The following is a 26,578-nucleotide window of genomic DNA, read 5'->3' on the forward strand; positions in this document are numbered from 1 at the left end:
GTTAATCGAGCTCCATCAACTGCAATAGAACTGAAGACACCAATGGAGATGTGGACTGGTAAACCAGCTGATTATTCAAACCTTCATGTATTTGGAAGTATTGTGTATATGATGTACAACTCCCAAGAAATTTCAAAGTTTGATCCAAAATCCAGGAAATACAAATTCTTGGGGTATGCTGATGGAGTAAAGGGGTATCGCTTATGGGATCCCACTGCCCGCAAAGTGATCATCATCAGTAATGTTATCTTTATAGAAGATAAGCTACAAAGAAAAGAAGATGATGATAGAACTGAAAAGTCAGAGACTACACAGATACATGTGGAAAAAGAGGTTGAACAAGGAGATTCTTCTGAAGCAGAACCATCATATAATGAACAAGAACCAGAGAGTTCTGAAGCTCAAACAACTCGTCAATCAGATCGTGTGAGAAGACGTCCCAATTGGTACTCAGATTATGTTATAGAAGGTAATATTGCATACTGCCTTTTAACAGAGGACGAAGAGCCATCAACATACCAGAAGGCAATAAACAACTTAGATGTTTCACTGTGGATGATGGCGATGCAAGAAGAAATCGAAGTCCTTCATAAAAATAATACATGGGACCTTGTACCACTACCACAAGGAAGGAAGCCAATTGGTAACAAATGGGTCTTCAAAATCAAGCGAAATGGTGACAATCAAGTTGAGAGGTATCGTGCAAGACTGGTGGTCAAAGGATATGCTCAAAAAGAAGGTATTGATTTAAATGAAATCTTTTCTCCTGTAGTTCGACTAACAACAGTTCGAGTAGTTTTGGAAATGTGTGCTACATTGAACTTACATCTAGAGCAGCTAGATGTTAAAACAATTTTTCTTCATCGAAATCTTGAAGAAGAGATTTACATGCTCCAGCCTGAAGGTTTTGAAGAAAAAGAAAAGAAGAACTTGGTTTGCAGGTTGAACAAATCTCTGTACGGTCTAAAACAGGCGCCTAGGTGTTGGTATAAGAGATTTGATTCCTTCATTATGTGCCTTGGATACAACATACTTAATGCAGACCCTTATGCTTATTTCTAGAGGTCTGGTGATAACGATTTTGTTATATTGCTGTTGTATGTGGATGACATGTTGGTTGCAGGACCCAACAAAGATCATATTGAAGAATTGAAGGCACAACTGGCTAGGGAATTTGAAATGAAGGACTTGGGATCAACAAACAAGATTTTATGGATGCAAATTCACCGAGACAGAAGTAATATGAAGATTTGGCTTTCACAAAAGAATTACTTGAAGAAGATCTTGTCAAGATTCAACATGCAAGATTGTAAGCCAATTTCTACCCCTCTTCCTATTAACTTCGAATTATCCTCCAGTATGAGTCCTAGCAGTGAAGAAGAGAGGATGGAGATGTCTCGAGTATCGTATGCATCAGCAGTGGGAAGTTTAATGTTCGCTATGATATGCACAAGATCAGACATTACACAAGCAGTGGGAGTGGTTAGTCGGTACATGGCGAATCCAGGCAAAGAGCATTGGAATACAGTAAAGAGGATCCTGAGATACATCAAAGGGACCTCAAATGTTACATTATGTTACGGAGGATCAAACTTACTTATCAATGGGTATGTCGATTCTGACTATGCAGGGGATTTGGATAAAAACAAATCTACTACAGGATATGTGTTTAAAGTTGCTGGTGGAGCTGTAAGCTGGGTTTCAAAATTGCAGTCAGTTATGGCTACATCCACAACAGAAGCAGAATATGTAGCAGCTACACAAGCCAGTAAAGAAGCAATTTGGTTGAAGATGCTATTGGAGGAGCTTGGGCATAATCAAGAGTATGTCTCTTTGTTTTGTGACAGTCAAAGCGTCTTGCATCTAGCAAGGAATCCAGCATTTCATTCAATGACAAAGCACATACTAGTTCAATACCATTTCATTCGTGAAAAGGTGGAAGAAGGGACGGTAGATATGCAGAAGATCCATACCAAAGACAACATAGCAGATTTCATGACGAAAGCGATTAATGCTGATAAATTTACCTGATGTCGATCCTCTTGTGGCCTGTCAGAAATGTAAGCAACATGAAGGTACAAGATAGAAAGAATGGTGTGAAGATATGATTATTCTAATCAAATCTTCAAGTGGGAGATTATTAGTTGTCATGCAAAATTATTAGTTGTCATTTCCTTCAACTTCAAACCTTGATTCATCTCCCAATTCCACTTCTTTTTGGCCTGTACTCTTTAAACCCGATCCCATATTCTCAAAGACTCCCAAACACCCATCGTTGAAGCTCTTGGGGTGTTCCTCGACTGTTAAAGATGTGTCGCCGGAGCAGTTTTTGAACTGCAGTTCGATAGCGGATTTCATGAGATTCAAGAGAGGGAGTCGAAGCGGTGGCGACGAGTTGCAGACGGCTATTGTTAGTTACCCTAAGAGGTTCCCTTGGTCTATTTTTTTATCCCTTTCTTCGGGTACTTATACCACCGCTCCACTTTTGAATTATGAACACTTCGAAGAAGAATCGGTTTTCTGGGTTCTAATTCTGGGTTTTCTCTTCTTCTTCTTTGATGGTTTCAGGTTGATTTGATCTCAACGATTCATATCGCGGATGCAGAGTATGTTTGGCTAATTCAAACGTAGAATTGTTATGATATTACAAGTAATTTATGTTATGATATGTTGTTGGCTACATATACTTCGAAACCCTTCAGAAGGAGCTTGCACCATATGATTGTGTTCTGTATGAGATGGTGGCCATCAGGGAGAGCTTGGAAAATAAGAAGAATCCTTCGACAGCGAAAAGACTCAAAAGCTCTCGTTCACGAGGTTTCAACATTCTGGGATGCATTCAACGACAGATGGCTTGGATACTTATGCTTGATTTCCAATTAGATTGTCTTGATTACCAAGCTCATAATTGGTACCATGCTGATCTTGACTACGAGACCTTCAAGTTACTTCGGGTAACATGGCATTCTGGACTTGGATGCTCATCATGCTCCTACTCCTAATGTTCAAATATTATTTTATCCAGCTCGAAAAAAGTGAAAGCTTCTTCACATTTGCAAGGGATATGGCTCTTAAATCCACAAAAGCTTTTTTTCAGTATGTTTCAATCCCAGAGGACCTTGAACCTTGGAGATCTAAGCTTCTGTGGGCTTCTCGTGTGCTACCGATGCCACTTGTAGGTTTTCTCGTTATTAGCGGTGTTTAGGCAGACGGGGGAAGCCAGACATCAGATTATGCTGAGCTAGAGGCTTTATCGATGCTCGACTTTGGTGCTGCCATGAAGGTTTTCCTGGCAAAACGACTAACCTCCGAGTGAGTTAGTTGTGGACTTGGGAGTTGGGAGTGTACTTTTGCGTCACTGTGCTTTGAATGTTAGTAGCTATGCATTTTTGTATTTGGGTACTCTGGCATTGAACATAAGTCCATGTATATCAAGTCACAAGCATTATTGATATGTGTAGGTTCTCTCAAGTGACTGCCGATGTGGAAGAGAGATCGATTATCATCGGCGAGAGGAACAGGGCTGCTATAGAAGCACTGAGACAAGCGATCGATAATGGTCATAATAAGATGGCCATACTATATGGAGGTGGCCACATGCCGGACTTAGGGAGACGGTTAAGAGAGGAACTCGACCTGGTTCCTTCCCGTGTACAATGGGTAACGTCTTGGTCCAATACGAAACGAGATTTCCAGGATGGTTCCCTTCCGTTTTTGAAGACAATGGCTGAAGTTTCCGGGTGGCCGTTAAACCGTTACCAGACATTGGCATTACTCGTACTTTCTTCAGTCCTCGCAGTAGATCTCTGGTTCTGGGAACTCTTCTGTAGTTAACTGGATCTCGTGAATCGCTCAAAATGCAGATAAAGCACAGGTGATGTGATTCTTGATAAAGGTTAATTGCTTCTATCAACATCCAGTACAGATATTCATACCTGTGTAAATATATTTGTAGCAATATTTTAATTGAATAATGTTTGGTCACTTGAATAGTTTTGGTAGATGTGTATAATGTAAAAGTGAGATGTGGAGGAGGCATAATTAATAGCAATGAATACATGAGACAATCCGAAAGGGGCATTTTACATCTTCCACGTTAGGTCCAATTTTGGTTGTTGCAGTTTGATTTAATTGCTATAATAGTCCCATCTAATTCTTTATTATTATTATTTAATTTTCAAATTTAAGCTAAGGGACTAAAATGGAACGGATCAATAATATTAGGGACTAAAATCGAATAGATTAATAATGTTAGGGACCATTTATACTTAATTTTTAAATTGGTGACCAAAGTCGGTTAAACTGAAAACATAAGAGACTCTTCGTATAATTTACCCACCGCATAGTTTACCCATATTAAAAAGCTTACCCATATTAAAAAGTTTGACGATGTAACTTTTGAACGCATTTTATTTGAGTAATTATAAATTAACCCCCCAGACCAGCAGCTTTTATTTGTTTATATATACAGCCAGTCTCCCTTCAAAAACAAAGAATCCTCCCACACATTCTCACTCTCTCCGTTTTCCTCTCCAAAAATGGAAAATCGATTCAAACTACGAATCTCTCGCATGTTCCGATCCTCATTCGGATCCTGCCGGAGCCGAAAAGTCTCCGACGTCGTCGAAAAACCCGTTTCCACACCTCCAACCCCCAACAGCGTCAAACTGTTCAACCCTTCGCCGTCACCGTCGCTGCCAAAGGCTCGACCTTTCCCTTCCATTTGTAAACCCAAACGCCATGAATCAACCCAAAGCGCCATTAAACATGACTGTGTCATGATTACACAGAGAGAAACTATCCCACGACGTAGAATGTTCGTTCGTTCCACTCCTTTTGTTGTTTCGGGTTCGGGTTCGGGTTCAGCCCTTGCTTTTGATGGCCAGAAATGCCCTGCCGGTAGTAGTAACTCTTTATCACCATTGAATCTTTTCTCCGATTGTAAAGACTTTGGGTTCTACGAGAAGAAAAAAAGCATCACGAGGAAGAAGAAGAAAAGGGTTCACCTCAAAAGCAAGAATACGTCGACCGGTGCCACGTTTTTCAGCTCGTCTTCTCAAGGAAGTGCTAATAGCCATCACGGTGGCTGGTGGTGGCTTAGCAGTGAAGACGAAACCGAGACTCTTTTCTCCTCGAGAAACCTCTCGTCGGATTCAACCGAATCCTTCACCGGCCGGCAACATTTCGACCAGAGAAGATGTAGTAATGCCCGTCGGAGAAAGGCCAAGAACCGGAGCTGCGACATGGGGGTTTTACCATTGGAAGGGGTCAATAATGATAATGACAACAACAAAAACAAAGTGAGAGATAGCTTTGCTGTGGTGAAACATTCCAGCGACCCGTACAATGATTTTAGGACATCAATGGTGGAGATGATAATCGAGAGACAGATGTTTGGAGCGGACGATCTGAAACAGCTGTTGCAGTGCTTACTGTCGTTGAACTCTCATCACCATCATAGGATAATCGTCAAGGCTTTTACAGAGATTTGGAAGACATTGTTCTGTAACTGGTCATAGAAAATGTAGAAGAAAGCAACAAGCAGACTGTGTTAACTTGTTTTGTTTCACTGCATGTGATCGACAATTGTAGTAGCTTTTAGTTAGACTTTAGAGTTGAATTAAAGTGCTTAGCTTACCAAAACTAAAATTAATAGATTTTCACTCGACTTTATAAGATTAAACCATGTTTAAAATCGACTCGAGATTGTGAAGGAGAGCAATGATACCGGACGTATAATGGAGCAAATGTCAAAACATAAAGGAAGTTTGTCCCTGTGTACATAAATCTTGGACCAATGATGATAAAAAGGAAACAAAGAAGTACCTAAGTTAATTACATTAATGATTACCAAAGGAGCATTGCTTTTCAAAAGTAAACACCTAAACTAAGAAAAGGGAATAAGAGGGCAGGACAAGTTTTTCCATTGACAATGGAGACTTACTTTCAAACATGTGGCTAATACAATACAACATTATATTATTGAACAAATCATCAAAATTAGTTTGTCAACATGTGGACAATTAACGTCATAAATCATTGACTAGTCGGCTTAACCACCATAAATCATCATCTTGTTTAACGTTATACATCAACATGGATAAATCACAAATCCTAAATTGCAGGGGAGGACGTAAAAGACTTAAGAGAATGACAAAGTTGAGAGTGGTAAAGTAAATGGGTAATTGAGGTTTCAAGAAAGACAAAATGCAGTGTGTGACCCGGTCACCGAACCATTCTCTTTACTTTTCCCTCTCTATCTGTCCCTTTTGAGCTCCAAAGCTATTGCATTTATGAGCTCCCCTACATCTGCAGAACACCCATTTCCTTAAACAGGAACGCAAATTAAAGAATATCTGGTTTTTAGCAGTGAGCATACATACATACATATGTATTTGGTTTGTCTTGTTCGTTGGGTTGCCAGCCTAACATTCCCCCATTATTTGTCGCATTTTCTGGGTTATTGAGCCACTCGGCATGTCATCAACTTATGGTCTAATACATGGTTTGTTTTTCTTCAAAATATGGTTTTAATTAAGCCCTTTTAAAGATTCTAATCAAAATCTATCACAATTTTTGGTGATGGTTGGGACCCACGGACAAATTGGTGTAGCACTTTAACCTTAGTAGCAAGTCCATTCTATGTTTTATTGGGATTTTCTCATTTGAATGTTGTGTTCTTTGTGAATCGGCCTGACATGACAGCCTTAAAAGATTTTATGCTTTTGGTAGTCTTAACTCTAACGAGTCTTAAAACTAGGAATGTATACGGGTAGGGACGGGTCATTTTTTATCGTCTCGACTCTAATCTAATTTTTTTTCAAGCTCGAGTCTTTTCGGGTTCAAATTTTATTAGATTTGTTTGGACTCTAGCGGTTTTGGATTCATACCTGATGGGGAGCTGTCTAGAAGATTATGATATGGACTCCTCTTGCCATCATAGGTTACAATTGCATATCATTATAAGAGAATCTTGTCCATACCTTTCACCAACATTTCAAACATCGAAGATTAGTCAATGATTCATTGAGCGAGTCTTTATTATTGCTCCTCTGACTAGACCTCATTTTGATGTCTACCCCTATGCACAAACCGTTCCAACGTGTTGCTCCTGTGGTATCCTTTGCTACTTGAAGAGGAAGAACCTCTATATCCTCGATTTACCCTTAAGGAGTCGTGAACTATATTGCAAGCTTCATAATTCATTTTTGAGACTGAATTTGTTGATTTTCTGAGTCACAAGGATATAGCTTTTGTTGATGTTGCGGTTGAAAATAGTACTAGTTTGCATTATCCAGACTAATCATATGCGCCATAATAAGTCTGGTAAGATCTAAAATACGATGAATCGTAAGTGTACTGTTATTGTTGGTGAGGGAGATTAAGTGGGTTGAAAGGATTTTGAGAAAAAGGAAGGGAGATTAACTTGATCGTTTTGGTTTTAGGTCCATTCTAGACTAATTTCTTTTAGGTTAGAAGTTGTTCATGTTCACTGTACCAATTGTTGATGTAAACAAATTTGTCTCGTAGACTGTTGACAACTCATCCTTCGAGTTTGGGTAAAGAGCCACAATTGATGAGATAACAACTGTTAGCTAGTGTTTTTCTCTGAGATAAATAAAAGTATGAGGGGAAGATGAGAGTGAAGAAGAATAATAAAATGAAGGAAGAGAGAGAACCCCCTCTTTTTCCCTTTCCTCATGATATAAATGCCTCACCTATAAGGCGACTGGTGTTATACTCATGATAACAATTATTATTTGTAAGCTAACTTACACAAGATGGTTACAACTATTAGAGCGAGTTTGACTATTATAAATCATATGAGACTCTTGAAGGTCTATTTATGGAGTTGTGATCATCTTAGGAGTATGATATCTAAATGAAATGTGGATGGTCATACTATTTTCGGAGATATTTATGGAGGTATAACTCATTTCTAAATTATTTTACTTTTAAACATAACATAGAGATTTATTATTCATTAATTTTATAACTCATAAATTATATAGGAGTATTATATTTTTTTGGATAATTGTGTTTGAATTTATCCAAAAAAAAAGTAGAAACAACTACAATCCACATTCAGCCAGAACAAATATAAGCCAAAGAGCCAAATAGCTACAAAACAACCAACCAATAAACAAAGCCTATCAATAATTACACCTGAATACCCCAACTAGAACAAAACCTCATATTAACACCATTTATTGTATCTATACCCGTATGTATAGTTTTCATTCTAATAACTTCAACAATGGCTCAAAAATCTCACATTGCTCCCTACTCACACCTTTAAACTATCTCATGTTTCGTTCCTCCCAAGCAAAGTAAATAAATGAACATCTAGTAATCTTAAGGAGAAAGGAGATCAAATATTTACCCTTAAGGTAACGCAAGACCCATTTGAGCTCATCATCCCACTCCATTAGTGGTGGATTCTCAAATACCCACATAGAATAAACATTCATAAAAAGGATGATCCCAAGTTTCAGGTTCACCATAAAACATACATTTTCTATCCGTAGCAATCCCCATACTCAATAATCAATCTTTGGTGGGAAGCCCCCAAAATAGCCATCCACCTAATAATGGCACGTTTCAGAACATACAAAGGGAAGAACATACTCTTATGCCAAACCACTTTAACCCCCAACCTTTATCCAAAACCAAAATACAACGAATAATAATGCCTCAAAGGCTAGGTGCAATGCTAAAAATTGAACGAGCCTAATCACAGAGGTCATGTAACAACCTAGATCAGTACAACACACAGTCGATCGATGTAAGATGCCATATGGAATTATCGGAGTGGCTGACCAACACCTTACTCTTTTCTTGTACTATAAAACGACCATTTCCACAAATAAAACATCCATGAAATAATTAATATAAAACTTTATAATGGGGAGCTCCCAAAATAAATATTTACAATCAAAATATTACAGACCAACTCTTAATAAAATGTATGACTCAACTGATACAAAAGGGTTTATAAAATATACACGCACTTCAAAAACTGCTGAGACATACTCTGAATCTACACTGGGTCTTGACCATAATCTATATACTCCTTCTCGAACTGTCGATCTACTGACCTGCCCACGAAAAACAATCCGAAGGCTGAGCTAACTAGCTAAACTCCACACTAACAACTAAAACATACTAAAAGTTTGTCACTGAAATGCTCAAACTATCAAGTCTATTGCTATCTGGTCTATTGATATGTTCTGTTATGCTTCAGTGAGTATACTCGTATACTCACTCTCTATTCTATGGTAGACATCATGGTACAGCTGAGGGATCTGTATCTCGGAGCTCACACACCCCTCTAGTCTACCGAGAATGTGGCCCTCGAAATCTCTGCATCGGACACCATACTCTCAACCAGCCCACTCCTTGAGTGTCGGACCTTGTGCCCAAACAAGTCATCTTAAAGTGCCTTGCGCACTTCCTAAGGATATTCAGATTGAATTTATACTTTTGACTCCACTATATTTTCTGAAGGAACTCGGGTGTCCTGGTCATTTTCCTGAGCATTCAAATAAGGCTAGTATTATTTCACCTTACTTTATTCTCGTTTCTACGTTTGAATTAAACATCATTAATGTTCTCACTTGAAGTCTTATATGAGGAAATATTGAAGTGTTGGGGTACATTGAGTCTAATTCCCTTAAAAACTGACCTTTTTTCCCAAAACATACTGAAAGTATCGATACTAGCCCAAGAGTATTGATACTCCTACAAAAGTTTCAATACTTTATATAAGTACATATACTTTTAAACATTTTTTTCTGCCCAGTTTCAAAACTTTCTGGGAGTTTCAAAACTATGACCCAAAGTTTCGATACTCTTGCCCAAAAACTCACGAATTTGCCCAAACCAAAGAACAAGTATAGATATTATCCCTATAGTATCAATACTCTACCTGCAGAAGTCATAAAACACATATGAAAATGCTATATTTCAATGAGGTTCCCAAGCATTCTTTAAAGTCTTATGTGATTACAAGGATCATAAATAAGGCTCTATATCATGCTTAAAACATAAATCATGTAATCTACCATTAACATATAACACTAAGCTTCATAACTTACTCTCAAGCTAGAACTCATTTCCAATGATCACTAGGAGTATGGAAGAGTTAATAGTGTGTTACATTGCTTCTTGCTTGCTAGAAACTCTCTCAAGTTAACCAAGGGGTGACTTCTCTTTCCGTATTGCTTTATATTTTTCTCCCACCTCCCGCACTAAAAAAAGACAAGAAAAGGGTTTACTAAACTAACTAATCTCTTGGATTAAAACTTAAGATGCTCTAGGTAACTTGAATTACACTATAACCAACCTTGGATTCATGGATCCCCTTGACTTCCATAAAACCCATTTTTTAAAACAAATTATAAAACTTGCAAAATAAAGCTTAAAACAAAGCTTGAAGGATGGAGGAAAACATTCTTACCTTGGCTACAACAAACTAAGCTTAGAATACTTGAAACTAAGCTTGAAAACTTACAAAATGGAGCTTAAGATGCTCTTGATAGGAAGAAGAAATGGAAACTAATTGAAGGGAGAAGAAGAAGAAGAGTGGGTGAGATATCATGGGGAGTTTGGTTACTTGAAATGATATAAAAAGAGGGGGGAAATTTTTAGCTTTGACAAAAAGGGTATACTACACTTTAGGTCCTTCTTCTATTTACTTACTTTTAAAAAACCACTTTTCTATAACTATTGGGCCAACCTAAGCCTAACACTCTTAAGAATTGGTCTAAAACTGACTTGAAAAATCTAATGGAATCTACTGACGGGTTGACCGAAACTACTCCCCCAAAATTCGGGCATTACAGATCCAACAGCTTCTGAAGGTTCCAACTAACACAAGCTTTTCCCTCAAACTGCCAAAAGTTGATACCTTTTAGAACATAAACATTAACCCAAGCAACCCATAAAGAATCCTCTCCCTTCAGAATCTTGCGAACCAGAGACAAGGTACAAGTTTTATTCAAGCTTTTTGTACTTTTAAGTCCCAAACCCCCCTTAGATTTAGGGAAACAAACTTGCTTCCAGCAAACACGGGCCCCTGAAGCAACAGAGTCCTCACTTTTCCAAAAATATCGAACACACAATTGATCTACCCTTTTAATAATTGTTTGAGGCAATATAAGTTGTCTATACCAAAAATTTGACATGCCAAACAACACTAACTGAATCATATGACATCTATCAGCATAACTAAGCCACTTAGCCCCTATTGACCGAGCATATCTTGAATTTTCCCAATAAGAGCAGAACAATCATTTTCAGTCAGTTTCCTTGTGACAAGAAGCACCCCAAAATAACGTACAAATAACTTCTCAATTTGAAAACTAAAAGCCTACCTAATCACCTCCAATTGATTATCTGAAGCACCAAATATGGATACCTCATTCTTAGATGCATTCAAACTAAGACCTCAAATTTATATTTTTTATAAATTAAATAATTACCATTTATTCATTTATATTTCATTCTATTTTAAATATTTATCATATTAAATTGTTATATTTTTTTATACTAATTTATATTGAGCTTATATTATTAAAAGTTTGGGTTCATCTCGGACTGGAGTTGTGTGAGACTTTAATTTTGTGGTGCTTCATCTTTCCCCGGCTTATATTTCTCTCAGACTCGGATTGAGACAAGCGAAAAAAATCAATTCATCTAAACATCCAAAATGTTCCTACCAAAAGTTGATTGGAAGATAAAGCATAACCCTAGCTCGAAATTTCTACATTCTATCGTATTTTATTATTATTATTAATACCGTATGATTTAAACGACTTTAGTAATTAAGATATTATTATATCAAGAGAAAATAACTTCAGTGACCGAAAATACCTTACAATATACGATTTTAACTAACTTTTTTTGGATTTGCGAAAATGACCAATAAATTCGCAATGCGAACTCTAATTTCGCAACACAGGTTCCAAAATAGTAACGCGAATTTGTAAATCACAACACAGTTTCTAAAATCGCGTTGCGATGGTACTGTTTACCTATATCGGTAATTAGCGTTGCGAATTTGAAAATCGTGTTGCGATAACACTGTTTACCTACAGCGGTAATTAGCGTTGTGAATTTGAAAATCGCGTTGCGATAGTACTATTTACCTACATCGGTAATTAGCGTATTTCGATAACACTGTTTACCGATATCGGTAATTAGCTTTGCGAATTTGTAAATCGCGTTGCGAATTTTTAAATCGCGTTGCTCCTGTGGTATCCTTTGCTACTTGAAGAGGAAGAACCTCTATATCCTCGATTTACCCTTAAGGAGTCGTGAACTATATTGCAAGCTTCATAATTCATTTTTGAGACTGAATTTGTTGATTTTCTAAGTCACAAGAATATAGCTTTTGTTGATGTTACGGTTGAAGATAGTACTAGTTTGCATTATCCAGACTAATCATATGAGCCATAATAAGTCTGGTAAGATCTAAAATACGATGAATCGTAAGTGTACTATTATTGTTGGTCAGGGAGATTAAGTGGGTTGAAAGGATTTTGAGAAAAAGGAAGGGAGATTAACTTGATTGTTTTGGTTTTAGGTCCATTCTAGACTAATTTCTTTTAGGTTAGAAGTTGTTAATGTTCACTATACCAATTGTTGATGTAAACAAATTTATCTCGTAGACTGTTGACAACTCATCCTTCGAGTTTGGGTAAAGAGCCACAATTGATGAGATAACAACTGTTAGCTAGTGTTTTTCTCTGAGATAAATAAAAGTATGAGGGGAAGATGAGAGTGAAGAAGAATAATAAAATGAAGGAAGAGAGAGAACCCCCTCTTTTTCCCTTTCCTCATGATATAAATGCCTCAACTATAATGCGACTGGTGTTATACTCATGATAACAATTATTATTTGTAAGCTAACTTACACAAGATGGTTACAACTATTAGAGCGAGTTTGACTATTATAAATCATATGAGACTCTTGAAGGTCTATTTATGGAGTTGTGATCGTCTTAGGAGTATGATATCTAAATGAAATATGGATGGTTATACTATTTTCGGAGATATTTGTGGAGGTATAACTCATTTCTAAATTATTTTACTTTTAAACATAACATAAAGATTTATTATTCATTAATTTTATAACCATAAATTATATTGGAGTATTATATTTTTTTAGATAATTGTGTTTGCATTTATCCAAAAAAAAAGTAGAAACAACTACCGTCCACATTCAACCAGAACAAATATAAGCCAAAGAGCCAAACAGCTACAAAATAACTAACCAATAAACAAAGCCTATAAATATTTACACCTGAATACCCCAACTAGAACAAAACCTCATATTAACACCATTTATTGTATCTATACCCCTATGTATAGTTTTCATTCTAATAACTTCAACAATGGCTCAAAAATATCACATTGCTCCCTACTCACACCTTTAAACTATCTCATTTTTCGTTTCTCCCAAGCAAAGTAAATAAATGAACATCTAGTAATCTTAAGGAGAAAGGAGATCAAAGATTTACCCTTAAGGTATCACAAGACCCATTTGAGCTCATCATCCCACTCCATCAGTGGTGGATTCTCAAATACCCACATAGAATAAACATTCATAAAAAGGATGATCCCAAGTTTCAGGTTCACCATAAAACATACACTTTCAATCCGTAGCAATCCCCATACTCAATAATCAATCTTTGGTGGGAAGCCCCCAAAATAGCCATCCACCTAATAATGGCACGTTTCAAAACATACAAGAGAAACCACATATTTCGTAGCACAAACTCTAATTTCGGAACACAGGTTTTAAAATCGTAACCCGAATTTGTAAATCGCAACACAGTTTCCAAAATCGTGTTGCGATAGTACTGTTTACCTATATCGGTAATTAGCGTTGCGAATTTGAAAATCTCATTGCGAATTTGAAAATCGCATTGCGATAGTACTGTTTACCTACATCGGTAATCAGTGTTGCGATTTACATATTCGCGTTGCGATTTTGGAAAATGGCGCTGCGATTTACATATTATCATTGCGATTTACATATTCGCATTGTGAATTTGGAAAATCACATTGCGATTTTGGAACCTGTGTTGCGAAATTGGAGTTCACGTTTCGAATTTGTTGGTCATTTTCGCAAATCCAAAAAAAGTTGGTTAAAATCGTATATTATAAGACATTTTCGGTCACTGAAGTTATTTTATCTTATATTGATGAATAAATAATGAGAAAATAACTGTAACACCCTCAACTCATATCCGATCCGGATACGAGTCCAGGATGTCACATTGACTAAACAAAACAATACTTAAAAAAAACTGATAAAACATTTGAACTTATTTTATTAAAAATACAATAATATACATATATTAATACAAGTTTATCAAAATACTCAAAGCATACACAACTTAACCCTTTAGTTACATGCCAACATCCATTTCCATAACAAAATGACCTACTGATTAAGTTGATTCTGATCTGATAGTTGCAGGAGTAATGTTGTCCAGCTGCTTAACCTCGATCGTCTACTTTATCGGATCCTACGTGTGAAACACTCATATGCTAAGTCATCGACTTAGTGAGGTAATATAATAATATCAATAAATATAAAGGAATTGCCAAAATAAGATGGGTTGCAATGATAAGATGTATGTAAACAATGCAATAACCAGAACCATGTTTCTTACACATATACTTATCACATTCACATTCATAAGTTCACCTTATTAAGTTCATTAGCCCATGGTACCATACTGAGAACCTAAGGTATGTGAGTATTGTGAGGTTGTGCACTATGCTGTCACCACAGCTCGTATAATTGCACAGAAGTGCCACGTAGAATTGCACCGGAGTGCCGCGTAGAATTGCATCGTAGTGCCATATAATAATGTCCATAAGGACCACATATCATTCCTTAAGAATCATATACATATATTAGGGATCAAGTATGTGTCTCACAAGACTTTACACATATTCCAAAGAAAATATATATATCCCGAAGGACCGCGTAGACCCTCTACCCTTGGCATGCCAACTATACATATAGTTCTCATCTACATAATATGGGCTTTCACAATTCACATAATTTGTATCACGTAGACATATTATTTTCATACTTTTATCACATAGCTCATACACCTTTTCTTGCATAATCATGTCACATAATGCATATAGTATGAATTCATGTCATGTATCATAATATGAAATGCGATCATGTATTAAAATATTAAATCTAGACTTATCACAAGTCTAGAACTAAATAGAATACATATTCATGTTATGCATATGCACTCACTTAGATTTCTTTGTATTTCCCTCGATCAATCCTACTTGTCGATTGTTCCAGAACTCGTTTAGGCTCGATATCTACATAGTGATTCATTGATACTTATCAGTATACTAATTAATATATTCTAAACTATCATTTCTTAGGCTAAAAGAAAAGCCATTTTCATCTTTTAATTGAGGTATGCATCGATGCACTACACCATGCATCGATGCATAAATCCTATTCGATGTTTGTATTTAATGGGGTGCATCGATGCAATCCTTATGTATCGATGCATCGATGACATTCGATGTTTTCTTTTAAATTAATGCATCGATGCACCTTAAACAATTTCTGGGATTTATTATTGATGCATCGGTGCACAATGAATGTGCATCGATGCACATTGCCCAGAATTGTCATCTTAGCACGGAAATCTCTTCTTAGTCTACTTAACATTTTATATTTCCCCTCTTTTAATATCCTTAACTTGCATACTCTTATTTAAACTAATTATTATCCATTTTATACTTTTAAAACTTAAAAATCCAATTCTCCATGTAGAGTTTAAGAATCTAACCAAAATTCCAACATGTTCTAATTTGAATTCTAACACTTCATACCTCTTAGTTAGCTTTATGACAAGTCAAATCCCACTTCTAATTCTTATTAGGAACTCTAATCAAATATTTCACTTTTTTACTTCCTTTCTTTAATTCTTCATATTCTCTTCATCTTATGGTTTTAAGATAATCTAAGCTTTCCTTAAGCTTAGTTATCAACTAAGGATCAATAAGCAACCTTAAATTCATCAAGAATTTGGTCACAAGAAAACTCACCTTTAGCTTGGCTTCATGGCAGAGAAGGAAGAAGAAAGAAATATCCAGAACCTTGTTTCTCTCATTAGCTTTCCACGTGGTTTATTAAATATCCTTAAGAAACATTTAATTATTTCCTTGTCAAAAGACTCATTTGCCCCTTTAGTTCCCCATGCTTTGCTAATTGATCCTACACCAAATATTTCAATCAATTCCCTCAACTTTTAATTTATCAACTTTGATCACTAAATTTTAAAATTTCACAATTTAATCACTAACCCGGTATGGGGGATGTTACAATAACTTCAGTGACCGAAAATGTCTTATAATATACAATTTTAACCAACTTTTTTTGGATTTGCGAAAATGACCAAAAAATTCGCAATGCGAACTCCAATTTCGCAACACAGGTTCCAAAATCGCAACGCGAATAGGTAAATCGCAACATGAATATATAAATCGCAACGATAATTTGTAAATCGCAACGCTAATTACCGATATAGGTAAATAGTACTATCGTAACATTATTTACAAATTTATAATGCGATTTTCAAATTCGCAACGCTAATTACCGATATAGGTAAACAGTGTTATCGAAACGCGATTTTCCAAATTCACATGGCAAATAGATAAATCGCAATGCGATTTTCCAAATTTGCAATGCGAATATGTAAATCGCAACGATAATATGTAAATCACAACGCGATTTTCCAAAATCGCAACACTAATTACCGATGTAGGTAAACAGAACTATCGCAACGAGATTTTCAAATTCGCAACGCTAATTACCGATATAGGTAAACAGTGTTATCGCAACGCGATTTTCAAATTCGCAATGCTAATTACCGATATAGGTAAACAATACTATCGTAACGTGATTTTGGAAAATGTGTTGCGAATTTACAAATTCGTGTTGCGATTTTGGAAACTGTGTTGCGAATTTACAAATTTGCGGTGCGATTTACCTATTCGCATTGCGATTTTGGAACCTGTGTTGTGAAATTGGAGTTCGCGTTGCGAATTTGTTAGTCATTTTCGCAAATCCAAAAAAGGTTGGTTAAAATCATATATTATAAGGTATTTTCGGTCACTGAAGTTATTTTCTCATAAATAATTAATCATAACCCAAAGTTTCCATTTTAATACGTTTGCTCACCAGCCAGTGGGGACTCTTTGGTGACCCAATAATCAAACACGAAGACATCAATACAGCGTCTGCGAAGCGAAAGCAAGATTAAAATGGAACGAAGTAGCCTTATAAAGAAAAACTTTACATGTTGAAGATTCATCACCATCAACAAACAAAAATCTTTACTAATGCTGCTTAGAAATCCCATTTCCAACACCAAAAACTTCTTTCGTAGAACCCTACAGAGTTTCAAATCTTTCTTCAACATTGGGTACGAAGTTGAGCCTTACCATAAGCTACCCAAAGCTTCTCCTCCTTACAACAATCCCATGAATCCCCAAGAGCATGAAAAGTTCTACGCCGAGTTCACTAAAACGTGGGGCTCCAACAAAGTCAAGACAAAGAAGAGAAATAAGAAGAGATGACGACATTGATGAGTCAGAAACGAGGAGCGGTGGCAACGTGGAGAAAAGGGAAGAAGGGTATTCATGTTGGAGGAAATTTTCAGTGGCGCAAAAGCTGAAGGAGATAGAGATGATGGAAGTGAGCAGTGTGGATCATGTTCTCGACATCGAAGAGGTTCTTCATTACTATTATCGTATGGTTTTATTGTAAAAATTGAATATGTAGAATATTATACATCTATTCGAGAATTCAAGGCCTTGTGATGCATTCTAGGGTGACCTGAAGGAAAGTGTGGCAGTGATAGATCGAGAAATTAAAAAATGGGGTCTAAAATAAATATTATAATATTCATTAATAAAAAAAGTTGCATAATTAAAAATCCAAAATAATAATTCATTCAAAAAACACAAAAAATTACTAAACACTAGGAACAATTACAATTGTTCTCGACGAGCTTTCATTCCTTGAAATCATTTCAAGATTTTTTCATCATTGATGTGGACAAGAACATCTCTTTCTATATATGTGACTAAATAATCATTTAGAAATTGATCACCTATGCTATTTCCCAACTTATTCTCCACGATGTTCATTTAGAAAATGCTCTTTCCACACTTGCGGTTGCTACGGGAGAATCAATACCAAGAGCAAATAGACTTGTTGGTACACTTGATGCTTCTTTGTCTCGACAAGCTTCATGGAAAGTTCACCCATATCTTTCAATACCCAAAATCTATCATCCCTCCGCATATCAACAATATAATTATCAAGTTGATCATAAAGGGCTAGTCTACCAACACTTGCAAATTCATCGGGATATAATTCAACAAGTCTAAGTATCTTTTGTTTGTCAAAAGAAGATAATTTATCAAGTGGACTCAAAGAAGCCATATAAGTAAATAACTCTATACTAACCTCATAAAATCGGTTGTTTAACTCTTGAAGCTAAATATCAATAACTCCCAAGAATACTTCAATTCAAAAATGATGAATATTAGTAGTATCTAAACGACAACGTTTCTTTCTTCCCGGAGGAGTATACACAACATCCATATTAAGAATATCAATGTCATTCTTTTTACAAATGAAGTGATTGTAGCAAAAAAAGACTCCCACTCATTTTCCCTCATATTTTACAATTTTTCTTTAGTTAAAGTAACAAGTGATATAGCATTAACAATATCTTGATCTTTTCTCTGTAAAGCTTTGTGTAATTCATTCATAATCCCAAATATTCTCTTAATCAAGTGAATCATGAAAATGAAATCAAATGACTCTATTGTAAAACTCACATTATCGACTTTTTGAGCATCATCACCATTTCGAGCATATTACCAATCAAATCAAGCACCTCATGTATTGCATAATACAAATCAATCACATTCAAAATCTTTTCCAGTCATAATTTCACCATTTTCAAAGGCTTTTGCAATTTTTTCAGCATGTTTTCCTTTAAGCAAATCTTTTCGCCAGATGATGATCCAACAACATTCAACAAATCTCCAAGTTTATCAAAAAGCTAACCACAATCTTTATTTTTCTTTGAAACGACAATAAGATTTAATTGAAGTTGGTGAGCAAAACAATGTATGTAGTATGCAGATTGTGTTTCTCTCATGATTAGAGTTTTAAGACCATTAAGTTCACCCTTCATATTAGTAGCTCCATCGTACCCTTTCCCACAAATTCTTGAAAAACACAAAGAATGCTCATCAAGCAAAGAAAAGATAGTTTCTTTTAGAGAGAAAGATGTGGTATCTCCAACATGAACAATTCCAAGAAACCGTTCCTTTATAATTCCCTTTTTATCAACATAACGGAAACACAAAGCCATTTGTTCTTTTTGAGACACATCACTTAACTCATCTACTATTATTCCAAAATAATCCTTACCAAGATCTTCTACAATTGCCTTGGTAGTTTCTTTTGTACAACAATTGATAAGCTCTTTTTGAATCGAATGTGCAATCATTTGATTATTTTTAGGTGCATTTTTCAAAACAATATTTCCCACATCATCATTCTTTTCCACAATCCAATTCAAAATTTCAAGAAAATTTCCCTTGTTACTTGATTCATCACATTCATCATGACCACGAAATGCCAATCCTTGATGTAAAAGAAATCTCAAACAATGAAGAGAAATAGTCAAGCGAATTCGGTAGTAACTTTTAGCTTGCTCGGTTTGTTGGTCTAAAGAAACTTTCAAGGATGACTTAAAGTTCTTTAAATTCTCAAACTTCTAAAAAGCTTGATTATGAGCACTATTAATTCCACCAACATGTTTTCTAAACCGAACTGGCCTATTCCAACCTCTAAAACCATTAAAAAAAATACATCTCCTCCTGCAGCTCACGTAGTTTCATTCTTAAACAAGTAGCAAACAAAGAAAAATGCAACATCTTTTGAAACACTATACTCAAGCCAAGAATACTTATTAAACCAATATTTATTAAAGCGTTGTAATGTACCTCTTCCGAAGTCCGTTTAAGGAAATTTGTGCTTATTTGGTTGGCAAGAACCTTTTTGTATGTATTCTTTCCTCACTGCTTCTAGATCCATTGGATGATAATCAATAATTTTTTCCTTTTAGTCGGATTATGTGGAATAGAAATATCATTAACTTGGCTTTCCATCTCTCTTGATGCAAATTTTGTACTATCATCTTGTGTAATACATGTAGATCTCATTTTGATTTCTTGAGTTTGGGGAATATTATTTGAAAGAAAAAAAAATTCTTGTTCGACTTGAGTTGCTGAAGGTTGAGTCGGTGATGAGACACAAATTGACACTTGAGAAGAACTTGCATCATTCTTTTTGGACTTTTGAACAAACCAATCCAACGTTCTATTCTTATTCTTTCGTTGAGAGTTCATCTTTTCATCGTTCATCTTCTTACTACTACAATTACAAAATTTACAAATCACAATAATTATTGATTATAATTTACTATTAGTAGTTATATTTATTATCAAAAAAATAAGATCTTAATTACTAATTAAATAATTTTAATGGATTCAACTTAAAAATTAAAATATCTAAATTACTTCTACTTAAATTGCACAAATTTAGTATACCAATTTTTTCTCCTTCCCAAAAATACATATTAGTAATTTTACATATCACAATTTAACATTCAAATATTCTTCATAAAATCACTAAAATATATTAAATTGATTCAAAATTTAATTTTATCTCTTAATTTTACTCAAATTTAAAAATAAATTTCAAAACTTAAAAACTCAAATATAAATTTAACTAAATTTAAGAGGGTAAAAGAATGAGTGAATAACCTAACTATTTAAGGAAAAGAAATGAACAACAACTTACATGCAACTTGGTTGGGGAAGTTCACTAGAAAATTGCCGGTGAACGGCGTTGTGGCGGCTGGTTTAGACTCAAACAAGGGACCGACAATTGAGTAGCAGCTGGGGTTGGGGCCTGTGTGGGTTTGAACTAGAAAACAAAACAAAAGCTTTAGTTTAAGAGTAAAAGACTAAAAAAGGTAAAATTAATGGTTATAAATATAAAAATGATATATATTATTTTAATCAATAGTTTTTTAATTTAAAAATATGGAATAGAAGGTTGACACTTGATATTAGCTTCTTACTCACGTCATTTGAGCACAAATTAAAAAAAAGGTGTGCAAAAAAGTTAAAAAAAAAGTGTGCATAATTTTTAAGTCTTGATATAATATATTAAGTATCAGTATTTTTTTAAGGAGAATGGGTATGCAACTGCTACCTCCTGGGCCACATAGGTCCACCACTGAAGTGTGGGTTGTTATCAAGCTGAAGAGGGAAAGGTGTTCTGGCGTAGGTTACTTTGGCATGCTTTTTGTTAGTAATGCTCAATCTCAGATTGAGTGAGTAAATGCATTGGGATTTGATATTTAAGGTTTACATTCTCCACTCCCTTGTTGAGTGATAGAGAACAAGGGGGCTTCTCCGCACCGTCGCCGTTTGTCCGTCTTGACTTGAGGTCAAGGTCATGACTTGTGGCAATACGTGGCTTCGACAGGTCCGCATAGTTACGAAATTTTCACAGAACAAAAGAAATTATTGTGAAGTAACATTTCTTCTTATATTTATAGGGTGCCTAAGAGGTCAGAGGGTAACAACTGTTTAAATGATTGAATGTATTGATTTTTGAAATAATAATTCAAATGGTTAGTTTTAATATTAATTAGAGAAACGTTTGGATAACCTGGACTATTTCACAACCTTGTTCAAGATAAGGAACAAGCTGTTAATGGATCGGTTACAAGAGTTACAAAAATTTATTTATGGAGTTACAAATGGGCTGATTTTACATAATTAATCTAGACGTGTTGAGGGCCAGGTTTATTATGTTATTTTAGCAGTTTCGTATGATTAATATTAGGAGTTACAAAGGTTTAAATTTATGGAATTAAATCAGAATTTTAATTCTGATTTTTCTTGAACGTTTTTACCCTGGACACATCCTATAAATAGAGAATTCATTTCACTCTCAACTCATCCACAATTCACTCAAATATCTCTTAACTCTATCAAAGCTTTCTAAGCTTCTAATTCTTTTCGACGATCAGAGAAGCAGTACCACTAGCAGTCCACTCTGATTCTGGGTGTACGGAATTTGGAGCGACCGTGCTAATTGTGGGGGAGGATACATCTATTCGAGCGGTTACACTCATTAGGGTGAATTCGTTTCTAAGGCAATAGTTTTTACCATGACACGATTTTGGTTTATTCAAATTATTTATTTATTTTCCAGTCAGTTCTACATGTGTGATTTTGCAGTCAATATTACTAACAATTTAGAAATGAATTCATATACTCCAAATATTACATCACATTTGAGCAAGCTGATTCTCGATCTTTCCAAGCTCGACACACTCGATGGAAAGAATTACTGGAGATGGTCCCAACGGATACTGATATTCTTCGAGCAGCTTGAACTGAATTACGTTTTGCTTAAGAAACCACCTATCATTCCACCGACCACCTCAGTTACCGGAGATAATGCCGATACGGTCCAGTCTGATGTCACTTTAACCGCTGCTACTATGATTGTTGCTACTACTGAGAAATACGAGAAGGACAATAAGACTGTGTGAGGACATATTCTCAGGCACATGTCTAACAAATTATTTGACATGTTCATTAACGAAAGAAGTGCCAAGGCAATCTGGGACACTCTAGATAAGAAGTACAGTGCTGACGATGTAGGCATAAAGAAATGCGTTGTCATAGAATGACTCAAATTCTAAATGATGGACGATAAGCCCATAATGGATCAAGTCCATGACTGGGAGAATATGGTGGCCGACATCGTTGCTAAAGGAATGCAATTGCGTGAAGTACTTTAAGCCAATATCATCATCGAAAAGCTGCCCAAGTCCTGATCCGACTACCGCAATTCAACCAAGCATAAGAAGATAGCTCTTTTACTTGAGGAACTGGTGGGCCACATGAAAATCGAGGAGACCAACTGTATAAATGATAAGGTTACGAGTTCCTTTAGTCATATATCTTTTAAATTTAACTTGGTTGAATCTGATGGTGCCTTAGTATCTAAGTTCAAAAAGATCGTCAAATGAGAGAATTAGAACAAAAAGATGAAACCTCTGAAGGGCACAAATTTCAAGAAAACATGAAAGGCCAAAGCTGATGGAAAGCCGCTCAAGTGATATGTTTACGGTCTAGCAGGTCACAAAGCCTATAAATGTAAACACTGCTCAGACCACCATAATTACAACAAGCCACAGATGCATGTTGCGGAGAACAATGATGACATCATTGCTGTGGTAGTTTCCAAAGTCAACCTAGTAGAGAATATTTCTGAGTGGGTGGTTGATACTGGCACTTCCAAATACTTATATGCAAGGAATGATATTTTCACCGAGTTTGAGGATGGGAACAGAGGTGGACGAGTGTATATGGGGAACTCCAGCAGTTCTGAAGTGTTGGGCAAAGGCAAGGTTTTACTCAAGCTAACTTTCGGTAAAACTTTGGCCTTAAATAATGTTCTGTATGTACTTGCCTTGCGTAGAAATTTAATAAGTGGAGGGCTTTTGAATAAGGCAAGCATTAAGTTAGTTTTTGAGGCAGATAAACTTGTACTTTCTCAAAACGGTGATTATGTAGGGAAAGGTTTTTTTAAATGAGAGTTTATTTGTCATAGAAACTCAACTTAATGAGAATAAATCTACTACTTCTGCTTTTATTGTTGAATATGTTGTTATGTGGCGTGCTAGGTTAGGACATGTTAATATTCATGCTTTAAATAAATTGATGAAAATGAATGTTCTGCCTAAACTAGACATAACCAGCTTTAACAAATGTGAAATTTGTATAGAAGCCAAGAATGCTAAACCCCACTTTAAGATTGTTTCTAAGAGAAAGACTGAATTCTTAAAACTCATTCATACTGATCTAGATGACTTTATAAACACTGAAAGTAAAGGAAGAAAACACTACTATATAACCTTTGTAGATGATTACTCGAAATACATAAAGGTTTATCTCCTTATAACTAAAGACGATGGTGAAAACTTCTTTCTTATTTATAAGGCAGAAGTTAAGAATCAATTAGATAGGAGAATCAAAAGACTTAGATCTGATAGATATGGTGAATACAAATCAAATTTCTTAAAAGAGATCTGTTTGAAGAATGTCATAATTCACGAAACTTTAACCCCTTATTTTCCTCGACAAAATGATATATCCGAAAGGAAAAATAGAACTTTAAAAGAGACGATGAACTCATTTTTGATAAGTTCTGGGTTATCTGATAACATGTGGAGGGACGTTTTTCTATCAGCAAATCATATCTTGATCCGAGTACCTCATAAGAAATTAGATTCTACTCCATACGAGTTGTGGAAATGATACAATCCAAATATAAAATACCTGAAAGTATGGGGGTGTCTGGCTAAAGTGGAATTGTCAAACTTTAAGAAGTTCACCATCAGATCAAAAAATGTTGATGCAGTGTTCATAGGGTATACTACAAGCAGTGCCACATACAGATTCATGTTTCTATAACTATTTGTGAGTTGAGAGATGTTATTTTCTTCAAAAATTCTTTTCCTTTAAAGAAACATAAACTGAATAAAGAAACATAAATAGAAAATATTCCATCCGCTTCTTCTAGTGTACCTGCTAGATCTACTCAAGAAATTGAATTCGAACCTAGAAGAAGTAAAAAATAAAGAACTGAAACCTCTTTTGGATCAGATTTCATAACTTCCTTTATTTCTGAGATAAATGATTTAGACTCTCTTTTGATCCTATAATTCAAATATTTCTATTAGATGAGGATCCTAAGACTCATGAGAAAGCTATACGATCCATTGATGCTAGTTTCTAGAAAATAACTATTAATGATGAACTAGAATCGATAATGTATAATCATACTTGGGAATTGGTTGACTTGCCTAGGGGATATAGAACTATCAGCAAAAAAGGGTCTTTCGGAAGAAACTGAGGCCAAATGGTTATATTCAAAGGTACAAGGCAAGCCTAGTTATCAGAGGGTTCATTCAAAAAATTCGGTATAGACTTCTTCGATACCTACTCTGCCGTAACGAAAATCTCAACGATCCAGACATTATTTACTTTAGCCTCTATTCACAAGTTGCAAGTACATAAAATGGATGTAAAGACTGCATTTCTGAATGGAGACTTAGATTAGGAGATCTATATGGAGCAACCTCTTGGTTTTGAGGCACTTGGCATGGAAAGCAAAGTATGCAGACTTAAAAAGTCACTTTATGGCCTCAAGCAAGCTCTTAAACAGTGGTATGAGAAATTTCACAAAACTATTCTTAGTTTTGGTTTTATTGTAAATAGTTCGGATACATACGTGTATTCGAAGAAGTTTGGTGCTGATTGCGTTATCATAAGTTTATATGTTGATGACATGTTGATTTTCAGTAACAACATTAAGTTCATTAATAAAACAAAAGATTTTCTTCCACTAAGTTTGAGATGATGAATTTGGGAGAAGTTGATGTAGTCTTAGGAGTTAAAGTTACCAAAATCGAAAATGGATTTTCTTTGAGTTAAGCACATTATATTGAGATATTGTTGAAGAAATTTGACAGTTTTGATGTTGTCCCTGTTCGAATCCCTTATGACCCTAACATACATCTCTTTAAGAATAAATGAAGTAGCGTTTCCCAAAATAAATATGATAAAGCGATCGGAAGCCTAATGTTCTTAATGAACTATACTTGGTATGATATTGCCTATCTGTGAGCATACTTAGTAGATATACCCATAATCCAAGTGGTGAGCACTGGATTGTTGGCTATTCTATAGTGTTAGAAGGATATTGTGACGTCAACTAGGTTTCTAATAATGATGAGGTAAGCTCTACGAGCGGGTACATTTTCACTTTAGGCGAAGCAACAATCTCATAAAAATCTGCAAAGCAGACTTGTATTGCTCGTATCATGGAGTCAGAGTTTATAGTTCTTGATCTAGCTGGGCAAGAAGCTGAGTGGCTCAGAAATCTGTTAGCAGAAATTTCGTTGTGGGGAAGATCGACTCCTTCTGTTTTTTTTACTATGTGATTCATAAGCTGTGATATGTGTGACAAAGAACCAAGCTTACAATGGTAAGAAAATACATATTCGCATTAGGCATGAATATGTTAAACACTTGATTAGAAATAGAACGCTCTTCTTAGAGTATGTGAAGTTGAAAATAAACCTAGCAGATCATCTTACCAAAGGGTTAAGTCAGAAGCTAGTCCTAGATTCATTAAGGGGGATGGGTTTAAAGCCCATTGGTTGAGGAATTCATGGTGGATACCCAACTTAGTTATCTAAGTTCAAAGTGGTTAAATGAAACCATGAAAAGACTCATAGTGTACATTTCTCCATGTCTATCCATATGACGAATAATGTACATGCCCAGGTTAAGCTTAATTGTTTTAATAAATTCATAGTACGGGTTTTGGGTGGTCTTA

General features: G+C 35.5%; 1 protein-coding gene and 1 pseudogene across 1 annotated transcript; both read left to right on the forward strand.

Moving 5' to 3' along the window:
* The first annotated feature begins 2,562 nt into the window (after nucleotides 1-2,562).
* LOC120114793 lies at nucleotides 2,563-3,834 on the forward strand (annotated as a pseudogene).
* Nucleotides 3,835-4,516: 682 nt separating this feature from the next.
* LOC120114794 (transcription repressor OFP8-like) lies at nucleotides 4,517-5,519 on the forward strand. Its single transcript, XM_039135574.1, has one exon. It carries the CDS (start codon nucleotides 4,539-4,541, stop codon nucleotides 5,517-5,519), a length of 981 nt encoding a protein of 326 aa, XP_038991505.1. The 5' UTR covers nucleotides 4,517-4,538.
* The last annotated feature ends 21,059 nt before the right edge of the window (nucleotides 5,520-26,578 follow it).

This window comes from Hibiscus syriacus, unplaced genomic scaffold (assembly GCF_006381635.1).
Source record: "Hibiscus syriacus cultivar Baekdansim isolate YM2019G1 unplaced genomic scaffold, ASM638163v2 tig00110247_pilon, whole genome shotgun sequence".
Taxonomy (NCBI): Eukaryota; Viridiplantae; Streptophyta; class Magnoliopsida; order Malvales; family Malvaceae; genus Hibiscus; species Hibiscus syriacus.

What these genes read in the sequence shown, in the direction of transcription:
- LOC120114794 (XM_039135574.1), top strand. Translation starts at nt 4,539, where the DNA reads ATGGAAAATCGATTCAAACTACGAATCTCTCGCATGTTCCGATCCTCA.